This window comes from Mus caroli, unplaced genomic scaffold (assembly GCF_978045245.1).
Source record: "Mus caroli unplaced genomic scaffold, Mus_caroli_1 scaffold_7, whole genome shotgun sequence".
NCBI classification, from domain to species: Eukaryota; Metazoa; Chordata; class Mammalia; order Rodentia; family Muridae; genus Mus; species Mus caroli.
The window spans coordinates 26,804,540-26,817,215 of record NW_028227262.1 but is presented as its reverse complement, the minus strand read 5'-3'; the positions used below and the strand labels follow the sequence as shown (position 1 = coordinate 26,817,215).

At 41.3% G+C, this 12,676-nt stretch overlaps 1 protein-coding gene across 1 annotated transcript in view; it reads left to right on the top strand.

Moving 5' to 3' along the window:
- The window catches only part of LOC110288221 (murinoglobulin-1-like), a 69,489-nt gene extending 59,893 nt beyond the window's left edge, over positions 1-9,596 (top strand). The window contains 11 exon segments of the mRNA XM_085839974.1: positions 143-230; positions 1,271-1,427; positions 1,754-1,828; positions 2,593-2,773; positions 3,510-3,733; positions 5,119-5,337; positions 5,498-5,625; positions 6,654-6,744; positions 7,396-7,464; positions 8,242-8,344; positions 9,444-9,596. Coding sequence (XP_085696100.1) covers positions 143-230; positions 1,271-1,427; positions 1,754-1,828; positions 2,593-2,773; positions 3,510-3,733; positions 5,119-5,337; positions 5,498-5,625; positions 6,654-6,744; positions 7,396-7,464; positions 8,242-8,344; positions 9,444-9,523 — 1,415 coding nt within the window. The 3' untranslated portion in view covers positions 9,524-9,596.
- The last annotated feature ends 3,080 nt before the right edge of the window (positions 9,597-12,676 follow it).

The window sequence follows — 12,676 nt, the reverse complement described above, 5'->3', positions numbered from 1 at the left end:
CATTGGAGGGGAGAGCAGAGCACTGTTCTTGGTCAGTCCTATAAGCCATGGTATGTGAGGGCCTCTCTGACTTCAGATTTATAGCCTGCCATTCTCTGATGTATCCATTTCTTCAGAACACACCCAAAGCATTCCATTCCAGGTTATCAGAGAGAGCTGAAGTACAAACACAAGGATGGCTCCTACAGTGCCTTCGGGGATCAAAATGGCAAGAGAGAAGAAAACACTTGGTAAGAAGAGTCCACTGTGTGCCAGGCCTTGTTCAACTCTTGTTCCTCACAGCAGCTATATATGCATCTTATTTCATGGAAGTCTAGTGGGTGCCTGGGCCTCAGACGGACATGTCTGAGATAGCGCAAACCATAAACTGCAGAACTAAGATTCCTACGAGGCTCATCTGCTTTGACTCTGAACCATGTGCTTTCCTGATGTCAGGAAGCTGGCTTTCTCATTTCTCTCCAGGATCATTCATCAGCAAATGCCTGGCTACATTTTGCTGAGCATCCAGAGATGCTCATAACAGAGACTCAAAAAGCTCTTGTCATTCTTCATGTGACCTTGCATTACATAAGAAAGAATTACTGAGGGCTGGAAAGAAGGCTCAGGCGCTAAGAGCACTGATTGTTGTTTCAGAGGTCCCAAGTTCAAATCCCAGCAACAACATTGTGGCTCATAACCATCTAATGGGATCCGATGTCCTATTCTGGTGTGTCTGAAAACAGCAACAGTGTCTTCATATACATAAAATAAATAAATACATATTTTTTTAAAAATTGCTCACTTACTTAAAAACCCAAAACAAAACAAACTGACTGTGTTATTGAGATAAATCACACAGACAAATGACCAGAATTTGACAAAGAAAAAAGAGACTATCATTAATCAGAGATAAACCAAGAAGAGGGCCCTAAATTTTGAAGCAGAAAACATATGGTTGGGGTTTTTAGGAAAGGAGATTATTGTTATCTACAAAACCAAGTCATGGGAAGTAGGTGAAAGTCTAGGATAAGCATGCAGGTGTTTTAGATAAGATTGAAGCCATGAGAAAGAAAATGAGGAAACAGCTGAAGCCACACCTAGTGCTTGCTCATCCAAGTGGACCAAAGAATGGAGGAATACTTTGGAGTAGCCAGAGACACTGCCCAGCTGTTCTGCTCAGAGACCCTTAGACTCATTGCTCATGAGACTCGACCGGGCCCCTGGAAACCCATGTGTGGAGGTGCTGCCTCAGAACAAAGGATTCATCTCCCCACTCTATCTCCCCTATCAGGCTCACAGCCTTTGTGCTCAAGTCTTTTGCCCAAGCTCGAGCCTTCATCTTCATCGATGAATCACACATCACCCATGCCCTCACTTGGCTCTCCCAGCAGCAGAAGGACAATGGCTGCTTCCGCAGCTCTGGATCATTGTTCAACAATGCCATGAAGGTAATCTTTTCTGAACTGCTTATAAGAATGGTGACCTCGGGAAGTGGGGGGAGGGTATGGGGGACTTTTGGGATAGCATTGGAAATGTAACTGAGGAAAATACGTAATTTAAAAAAAAAAGAATGGTGACCTAATAACCCCTTAAAGTCAGGCCATGCTACTTACCATGGGGAGGAATAAGCCTCTAGGCTGGGAATGTACTTTTTCATAATGGGGATATGAATGGGAACTTCCACTGAACACGTGGATTGGCCATGAGCAGGAAAGGCATCTTTGATGGTTTGCTTGATGTATGTTCTGCTGGTCTCACTCCTTCTTGTTTGCAGGGGGGAGTAGATGATGAAATGACCCTCTCTGCCTACATAACCATGGCCCTTCTGGAAAGTTCACTCCCAGCCATGGTAGGTGCCAGCATCCCAAACTGGTAAAAAGCCTGTGGCTTTCTATCCTCTCTAAAGCCAAGTGGCAGCTTTCTTTTTTACAATGCTATGCATTTGTCAGAGTGCATCCATGAGCATCCACCTGCTCAATGAAATCCTGTATGTGTTCTAAAAATCAACCCAAAAACACAGCCCTATTAGTCTGTATCTTAAATGGAAAGTAGTTTATAAAAAGAAATTGCTCTCAACAGATAGAGGAGAGGGAAGACAGGTAATCAGTGACAGGAAGAAAATAGGAAAGAAAGAAGGGAAGGAGGGAAGGAGGGTAAGGAGGGAGAAAGGAAGGGATGAGAGAGGGGAAGGGATAAAGGGAAGAAGGGAAGAGAGTAAGAGGGAGAGAGGGAGAGGGAAAGAAGGAGAAGGAGTGAGAGGATGGAAGAAAGGGAGCAGGAAGGAAAGAGAAAGAAAGAATGTGGAAGAGGAAGGGAGGGAGGAGGAAGGGAGTGAGAAGTGTGGAATGGGGAGAGAGGATGGGAGAGAAGAGGAAATAAGGGAAGGAAGGAGAAAGGAAGGAACAGAGGGGGAGGGAAGGAGGGAGAGAGAGGTAGGGGAAGGGAGGGAGGGACTGAGAAAGAATGGGAATGAGGTAGGGAGGGAAGAGAAGGAAGGGGGGAGGGAGGGAGGATTGATTTGAAAAGCATAACCTCCTATAGATTCCATATTTGTCCTGGAACCTGCTAGGAACCTTTTTCCATAGAACTCATTTTCCTTTGTTCTGCCAACAGCATCCTGTTGTCTCCAAAGCCCTGAGCTGCCTAGAATCATCCTGGAAGATCCTAGAGCAAGGAGGAAATGACAGTTTTGTGTACACCAAGGCACTGATGGCCTATGCTTTTGCTCTGGCGGGGAACCAGAACAAGAGAAATGAAATCTTGAAGTCACTTGATGTGGAAGCTATAAAAGAAGGTAAGAATGTGTGCTCTCAAGTAACTCTCTGTTTAGCTCCTGTGAAGAAAAGCAGGTGAGGGTATGGAGCATTGAAAGAGCTGTTAGTTCTGACTCTGTGGCATGCTGAGGTTTCTCCTTGGACTGCCCCATGAAGAAATTAGTCTTCCTTCTATACAACAGCCTTCTGTTTGGTATTTTCTGGTAGTGTTAGCAAAATCAGTGAATATACTATTACAGTAGAATGCACACAGGTCAAACTAGGTTACAAAGTTGAATGTAGTTAAAGCTTAGCTTTTCTCTCTGCTAAGGATATACCTACCAGGAGCAGTAAAGACTATGAAGAACAAAAAGAGGAAAGAAGCACTGAGGTTTTGCTATTTCAATTGCAAGTCTAAACCCTTGGAGAAACTTTACTAAGTCATTTGGTTTGAATACTGAACAAGCAAAGATTTGTTGCGTGTGAGAGAGCTAAGTAGTAAAAGAATCATGTCTGCCATTGTCTCCTCAGCAGCTCTGCTAGAGCACCATTGAGGAGTAGTTTAGTTAATAACTTACACATTTCTGTCCATGGTCTTTCTCAATCACAACATATCACACCAACTGCAAATTTTTCATGAGAATTAGCAAATCTGGGCATACTGTGAGTGAAATTTTAAAAACCTTCTACAACCTTTTATAGTTCCTTCCTTCTACATATGGACATGCAGTCATTGACCACTCAGACTTTAAATTATTTCTCTATTTTTACTCTAAGACAACTCCATCCATTGGGAAAGACATCAGAATCCCAGGAAAACTGAACACCATTTGTACAAACCCCAGGCTTCCTCTGCTGAGGTAGAGATGAATGCCTATGTGGTCCTGGCGCGCCTCACTGCCCAACCTGCCCCATCCCCTGAGGATCTGACTTTGTCAATGAGCACCATCATGTGGCTCACAAAGCAGCATAATTCTAATGGTGGCTTCTCCTCCACACAGGTTGGTGGTTTTCCTTCAGAGTCCCCATGGGGTCATGAGATTTGAACAAGAGACACAAAACAGTAAAATGGTGAAGAGGAGAGAAGAACAAGGAAATGTTAGTCTTGGATATTTTCTGTCTGTAGGAAGTGAGGGATGATATATCCTGTAACAAATTGCCATAGATCCTGTGCCCATCCACAGGAGTTCTCTTCATACCATGGTTAGTGAAACAGGCCAATGGTACTGAGAGCTTCTAACCCAAATCCAGTTCTTAATATAAAACAATGGCAAATATCCTGGGCTATCCAAACTCCTAGACGTATCTCCCTCGCCCTAGAGCAGTATGTGAAGACCTAAGGACAAACCGACATGTTTATTGCCCTACTGAGCTTAGGTACAGCTGTTTCCCTTCTCCTGGCAGACTCTCCTAATCTTATGTAGAGATAGATCACCCTCAGACTTTCTCCAAGCCAGCAGGAGGTCCTGCTGCCCAGCTTTACCTCTTCATACTTGGAAACAACCAGGACTGTAAACTATTCTCTTTATCATCTAGTCAGTAGAACTCTCAAGAGGTAATATATCCCATCCCCTAAAATACACATCTACCATAATAACTATAATTTATGCTACAGGTATTCTCGGCATATATGGCAGAATTAATCTCCAAAGAAGTATATGGAGACGGTATTGTCCTCAAAAGGTTAAATACAATGAATGTTCTAAAAAACTTCCATGATACAAGTCACTCTTGTTTGCAGTTCAGTTCTTTCCCTCTTTCATTTGAATAGACAGTCCTTGTTGTGACAGTAAAACCCTTGCTGCATGTTTCTCCTCTCTTGTTGGGCTCTGTTCTCAGGGTAGAATCTGGATCTCTCAGGATAAGGAAGGCTCATGTGACAGAGATCTTTTCTGGGGCATGAAGTACACTTCCCCAGAGTATGCCACTGAAGAGCAAAGCAGTGAAACACAACACTAGATCATAGTTTTTTTCTGTTTAATAAGACTGAATCAGTGCAGGCACCTGGACATGCTGTTTGTGTGTCCTGATGGCTCAGCAAGGACAGAAGCAAGTTTATCGAGGAGAGCCGGGTTGTGATTTTGTAGGAAGATGGAGGGCTTAACCAAGGGACCATGGACAAAGGAAGAAAAACAATAAATGCTGGGAGCAAAATCTAATTTGTATTTATATTTTCTGCTGGCTAGGGTACTCCAAGGAGGAAAACCATGTGAATGTTTTTTGACTTTCAAATGTATTCTATATTAAAGCCTGAAATAAAGTCTAGAGCTCAAGTAACTTGAGAAAAGATCTCATGACAGCTTGTGACAGCTAGAACAAACTTTGGGAAGAGCTCAAGACCTTCCAAATGGATGCTACCCTTAATGTATTTATTCATTCCCATCAGGACACTGTGGTGGCCCTTGATTCTCTGTCCAAATATGGAGCAGTGACTTTTTCCAGAAGCCAGAAAACTACTTTGGTGACCATCCAATCTTCAGGGTCATTTTCCCAAAAGTTCCACATAGAGAATAGTAATCGCCTGTTACTACAGCAGGTCCCATTACCAGACATTCCTGGGAACTATACCATCAGTGTGTCAGGGGAAGGATGTGTGTATGTTCAGGTAAGATGCTGGGAAGTTGTGGGTATGCAGCTGTGAGCCTCCTTCCTCAAAATGGAAAGTCTGACTTTACCTACCTGCACACATTATGCTCAAATTGTGAAAAATTGATCCAAGGACACAGTGCAATGGAGGTGAAATATTTCTGTTCACTACTTGTCAGACTACGCTGAGATACAATATATACTTGGAGAAGCAGCAGTCTGCATTTGCTCTACAGGTACAGACAGTACCTCTAACTTGTAATGACCCCAAAGGCCACAACAGCTTCCAGATCTCACTAGAAATCAGGTATGAGATAGGCATGTGTATCTGTCTCTTTGTGAACCTCTGTCTCTTTCTCTGTATGAGCATCTGTCTCTGTCTCTCAGCTACTATAAGGCTGTCTTCCTAGAACTCCTTGTGTAACAGTTTCAAGGATATCTAAAATGAGTCTCTTTCTTATCATTTTGTTTTATCTATAAAAAATTAAATAAATAAGAATACTGGACTTCAACAAAGTTAACAATGAAGAATTGTAGATTTATAATTTCTAACTAGTATACTTTTAGGGTTCCTTTCTTGCCCACTATCATAATAAAATAATAGGTTATTTTTTCCAAGAGACCTTAATATACATTATTCTTCTTCACCAACGAAGAATAGCCTTCCTGGTCTTTTAAGATTCCATTTTTTTTCTAGAAGAAAAAAGATATTCAGTTATTCTGACACTTGTCAAAAGCTTTGTGCAAAATATAACCAGCAACGGTGTCTGACTGCAGAAACCAAAGGGATCTTGGATGGAAAGAATACATCCACAGCACGACTTATCATCATACATACACAAGTGTGTGTGTGTGTGTGTGTGTGTGTGTGTATGTGTGTATGTGTGTTTGTGTATGTGTGAGTGTGTGTGAGTGTGTATGTGTGTGCATTTGTGTGTACGTTTGTGTGTGTGTGAGAGAGAGAGACAGACAGAGACAGACAGAGACAGAGACAGAGAGATAGAGAGACAGAGAGAGAGTGCCAGCACATCTTTTTTATGACAAAGGTCAATGTCAGCCATCAGCCCTCAGGCTGATACATACATACTTGTTTTTGATATTAGGTCTCTTATTGGCTAAGCAGACTCTTGTGGCTCACCAGCATGCTTGGCAGACCCAGCCAATGCACTCCCCAGATGATATTGTTATTCAGTCTATTTATATTGACAATAAAGACCATATATTTTAAGATATGGAAATATCACACAGGCTATTCAGTAATTACTGCTGGGCCTTAAAAAAGACAAGATTCAAACTATTAAGATGACTCCTTCTGTCCATTTCTTTGGTCTGTAGTTACACAGGCAGCCGGCCAGCCTCCAACATGGTGATTGCTGATGTGAAGATGCTATCTGGTTTCATCCCATTGAAACCAACAGTGAAAAAGGTAAACAGAGATGAGATGTTTTGATTCTCTGTATCCTCAGACTAACAGCCTACCAATACCATCAGAATTATGTCAACCCATGTCAGAGCAATGTTAGCACTAATTTAACACACTTGGATGTTGTTAAGATGCTGATATAGGTATGGATGGTGATAGCAGCCAGCACAAGAAACATAAGGAAGGTCACTGAGTTCACTAAGTCTACAATCTAGCTAACAATAACTTTTAAAGTGTAATGAACCTGGTCAATAGTGATTCAGGTGAAAATATTATTAAATGTCAGAATTGCAGGTGTAGTTTTAGATGTTTTAAGAACTATGAAAATTAAGAAAAGCTAAGGTCGATTGCAGAGCACAGAGAATATTGTGTAAGTACTACAAAATGGGTGACTATTTTTGTGTTCAAATGAAGTATAAAATATCTATTAGTACATCAGATTATATTTAGTTGGGCCTTTAGTAGAGTAGCAGTCACAATTTTCAAAATATACTTCCATTCTTATTGGAAATGTTACTTACTGTTCATTTAAATGAATTCAATAACATCACCTTTCTATCACCTTCAAACCCACAGTTCATTTTTCTCTCCTACCACCCTCACCCCCAAGGCCTTTGCTTTTTCAGTAACATGGGGGTTTTCTCTCATTTTCAGCTTGAAAGATTAGAGCACGTGAACAGAACAGAAGTCAGCAACAACAATGTCTTATTATATTTGGATCAGGTACGATTCCTTCCTACCTCCCTAGACATGTTGAGGTTGACAGTCCTTGATCTATGTGGGTCAGGTGAGGGTCCTTCCCACCATCCTATACATGCCAAGGTGAGGTGTCTCTCTTGGTGAGTCTATGTGGGAAGCACATAGCACAAGGGAAGCAATTCTAAAGGAAGCCTTTAGAATTAGAGGCTTGATACCTCACACTACATGATATTTTGAGTTCCTTTTCTCTGGTCTGGAGACATGACTCAGCAGTTATGCAGAAGACCACAATTCAGTTCCCAGAATCCATACCAACTCACAACTGCCTGTTACTCCAATTCCAGATGATCTGATTCCCACTTCTCCATCAGTATACAAACACACATACACACACATACACACATATACACACACACACGTAATAATAACAGCAATAACAATACAAATCTTTAAATCTTCTTTCCTCATTACTGGCTTTCCTGGGACCTCACATAAGGTCTCAAGTCAGCAAGTCAATGGGTTTAACTCCTCTTAAAATGGACAAAGTCAAATCTCATACATTTAGGACGAATATGGACTTTTGGAATGGTTTATTAGACTGGAAAAGCTTCTTATACACCCAGGAGCCTCTACTTCAGGTTCCTCAGTTCCCCATCTGAAATCCATATCACCATATCACCATCCACATAGGTCGGCAGTTAACGAAGACCTTGACTGTGAGGTTAACTGCTATCCGATACAAAACTGAAGAAACACACTGGTGCCTCTCATGAGTCTGGATCATTTTTCCCTTTGTCCTAGGTGAACAGTCATACACTGGCCTTCTCCTTCATCATTCAACAAGACTTCCCAGTAAGGAACCTGCAGCCTGCCGTGGTGAAAGTCTATGACTACTATGAGACAGGTGACCAAGAGATGGTGATGGACCCTTGTTGGGTTTTTTTGTTTTGTTTTTGTTTTTTGTTTTTGTTTTTCTTTTTGTTTTTACAGTTCCACACTATGTTACCCAGGCTGGTCCAAATTCTCAGTCTTCTTGACTCAGCCTCCCAAATGCTGACATTACAGGAATATGCCATCATACCCACTATTAAAAACAATTGTTTTTCAACCACTGACCCATTATGTAAGTCAGACAACCATTTATAAAATTTGAGTTTATTCATCTACTGATGCCTTGTTCCTGTTTGCCCAAGCAATCATATGGGATCAAACATGTTCACATAACCCAAGGGACCAAACATTTTACAAAATAGGGCCTCTAGGTTGAAAGACACACAAATCTTCTTATGAACACAGAAATGGGAAGATGAGGAATTGTACAAATAATTACAGAAAGAATAAAAACATGAGAGAAAACTGTAGTCAAACTGAAGTCTGTGTGCACAGCGGTGAAAAGGAAATGGAGCAAAGTCAGAACTGGGGAATTAAATGGGGGGTTTCCTATCAAGTGAAGAGATATACCCAATGTTTCAGACTAAAATAATACAAGAAATATTGAAGAAAAAACAGAAACATAGCACAGAATCTGAAAGGATGTATGTGTAAAATGACCCCAGCTGTGACTCTACCCAAATACTGTAGAAGAAGCACTCTTGGATTTTCTCCACAGGGTAAATGATTCCAGTATTGGTATATGTTTGATTCTTTATTCTGTGAGAGGCTGGCACAATACTGTGCCTGTGGAGGTCTGAGGGCCATTGAGGTAAATGTGTTCTCTCCTTCTGCCATGTGGATCCTGAAGACTGAACTCACTAAGGTCATAAGGCATGTCAGCAAGCACTCTTGCTCACTGAGCCATCTTGCTGGCCCAGGGTAAAAGTATCAACCAGTAGCTTGAAGGGAAGAAATTCCCTTGTTTGGTTTGTCTGATGTCCCCAGAGAGATGACTTTTAAGCAATCATCCAGGTCTGGATTGAGGAAAGTGGTCAGTCCTAACACATCACCCTCCACAACCTCCTCTCTCAAAAACTCCCATTCTCAAGGTTGAATCCCATGTCTTTCAGATGAAGTGGCTTTTGCTGAATACAGCAGTCCCTGCAGCTCAGGTGAGCACCCAGCATGCCTACCCCAAGCCTTACTCTGAACTCCTTCCCCTCAACACTACCCCGAACTTTTCTTAGATGACCACAGACAATTCTCACTGGCTGGAAATGCAGAAAGGTGTGCATTTGTATTGGCATTCCACACCGGGAGAATCCTCCAACTTCCTTACCAAAGTGTATGGTAGCTTATAGCAGAAAATCTGAAGGAAACCATTCTCCATCACTGCCAGTTTGCTTTCCTGCTATCTGTGCCCAGTTAGATTATACTCATCATATGTGTTGTTTTCTTCTCTCCCCATACATAGACAAACAAAATGTTTGAAGCTCCTATCTGTGGAGAAGTCTTTGCTGGAATCCCCAGATCCAGAAACCTTTGAGATGGTGATTTGTGTTTGTCTTTGAAATACAAATACTGAGCAAGCTTCGTAAATAAATGCCTAGTTCTCAAGAGTCTCTATCTGTCATTATTTCTTCACTTAATCCAAATTTATTCCATGTTCAGTTAGTGATTTGCCTGATAGACCCACATTTGTGATGACAGAAATGACATTTAAACAGAAGAGCATGCATTGTGAACATGGGGACAACTGCTTCAAGAAGACAGAGCTCCAAACATGAAGATTAACACCATGGCAACATTACTTCCATAAGAAAGTCATGATGGGTATAATAATGTAGCAAGACTAGACTGCAAGCAAGAAATGGTGATTCAGGCATGCATTCAAAGTATTTCAGGAGGATGAGACAGGAAAGTCACAAATTCAAAAGTGAGCCAGGCTTCTTTGCACGTGCCAAGTGAACCTAGGTTTCATAACAAGACCATCTCACAAAAAATCAAAAGTCAGGGGTTATGGCTTGATGGTAAAATACTTGACCATTTTCAAGTCTGGGGTTTCAATTTCTAACACAAGGGGGCAGGGGTGTATATAATACATCCAAATAAAAACACTTTTTACACAGAAAAAAAGAGAGTCCTTTAGTGACAGGAAAATGGGTAATCTGACTTACTGGTGCAGTGCCATGTTAAAGACCTCAATGATAAATCTATTAACTTATCTAATGGAGGGTGTAGTGATTGAAGGCAAAATGTCTCGAGTGGGCTCAGGTGTTTGAACAGTTGGTTGGTCCCAAGCTGGTACTGTTCTGCAAGGATGTAACATTTTTGGAATTTGGGTCCTAGCTGGCACTAGGGGTGAAGTTTAAGAATTCTATCCCAGCCAAGTTCTGTTTGCTTCTTGACCTATGAAGTGTGAGGAATACATTTCCCAAGCTTTTGCATCCTTGAACATAAACATTCCTAGCCACTATGCTTCCCCCACCATGACAGGCTGTGTTACCTGGACTTGGGAACCATCAGCTGATGACCAGGTGCTTACACACATGATCCTATGAAGATATTTGAGATTCAAACCCTATCAGTTAGTTAGCCTGTTATTCTGGAGCCTGTGGCACAGCAGCATGTCACGGGGGAATGCACTCACTTAAGGACAAGAATTCAAGAGAGAGAAAGGAGAGGACAGAGTCCCATAATCCCCTCTGTGACCTATCTGTTGCCCTTTGGCCAGCCCCTTTTAAAAGTTCCACCACCTACCAATAGCACAACAGGCTGAGGGACAAACCTTGAACACAAGTACCTAGTTGTAAAGTCTGATGTGTACTTTTTAGAGGTGATGGGGATTTCAAGAGCTGAATGTTATCCTCAGGGTAGTGGGACCTGGCTCCTCCTCACTGGTTTACTGTTTTTCTATGGTGACTATGAGGAAAGAGAGTGACTTATGTTGCTTTGGTTTACTGTATGTATCCTGTGGCCTCCGTGCTCCCTCAACCCAGAACCTAAAGGAGCAAGAACAATCAATGGATCAAAATTAAACCTTCCCTTTCTAAGTAGGTTGTGGCAAACACATGCTTTCATAAATAAAAAGCTGTTCTAGGAGAAGCAAGATGGTATTGTTTATTCATTCCACTGTGAGACTGGGGAAATGAGTTGAGGCTCATTCATTGAGGGTCTTTATCATAATTGTGTAATCACATGTGGTTTTTGACTGCAACAAATGGTAAAAAGAGGTGTGGTGGGAAGGTTACAACAGATTTGTCTCATGGAAACTTTGGGAGACTGATTATAAATATATTCGACTTCTTTAGAACAGTTGTTACTTAAGTTTTAGGGAAGGCCAAAATTGTTTCCACTAATACAATAAGTTCTAGGACAAAATGAAAGTCTCCTAAGAGATTTTAACAGTGGAATATTTCTGAAGACTGGGTCCAGCTTCCTATGCAAATTTTTAGACTCTGTTTAGGTAAGAAAACATTATGGAAAATGAGTTTCCAGAGTCATTGTTCATCATTTTATATTATTATTCATTTTATTCATTTACATTTCAAATGATATTCCCCTTTCCCAGTTACCCAACCACAAACCCCCTCTCCTATCTCCCCTATACCCCCTTCCCTTTGCCTCTATTAGGGTGTTCCTCCACCCACTCACACACTCATGCCTTATGCCTCTATCATTCCCCTATGCTGGGGAAACAAGCCTCCTTCCCATCCCACTGATGTCAGATAAGATCATCCTCTGCTACATACATATGTGGAATCCTGGCTCCCTCCATGTATACTCTTTGGTTGATGGTTTAATCTCTGGAAGCTCTTGGTGTTCCAGTTAATTGATATTGTTTTTACTATGGGATTGCAATCCCCTTCAGCTCCTTCAATCCTTCTAACTCTTCTACTGGGATACCCTGGCTCAGTCCAATGCAGATGGGATAGGTCCCTAGGTGGGGCATATCTTATTTTAAAATGGAATTAAGAATGGGAGACTACTCAAATTAAGTGAAGTGAAGATTAGTGGGATGTGAAAGCATACATACTATTATGAGAGACAAAGGACAGTGCTGGATGCATTTCTCATATTCTGTGTGCATGTTTGTTATTTAATGTGTGCATGTTTGCTCCTGTTATGCTCAGAAGAAGCTGAAACCTTCTGCCCCTGCTTCCCCAGTACAGCAAGGAGCCAAGTTTTACAGTGAATTTTCCTTTTGTTAGAGGTAGGTGTATACTTCAAAATAGTAGTTAAAAGTCTAGTACAGTAAATGTATTTCTGCCATCAAAGTACAACAAATAATATATATAATATATAATGCATAATACATAATATGGTATATAATATATGAATATATAATATATAATAAATATAT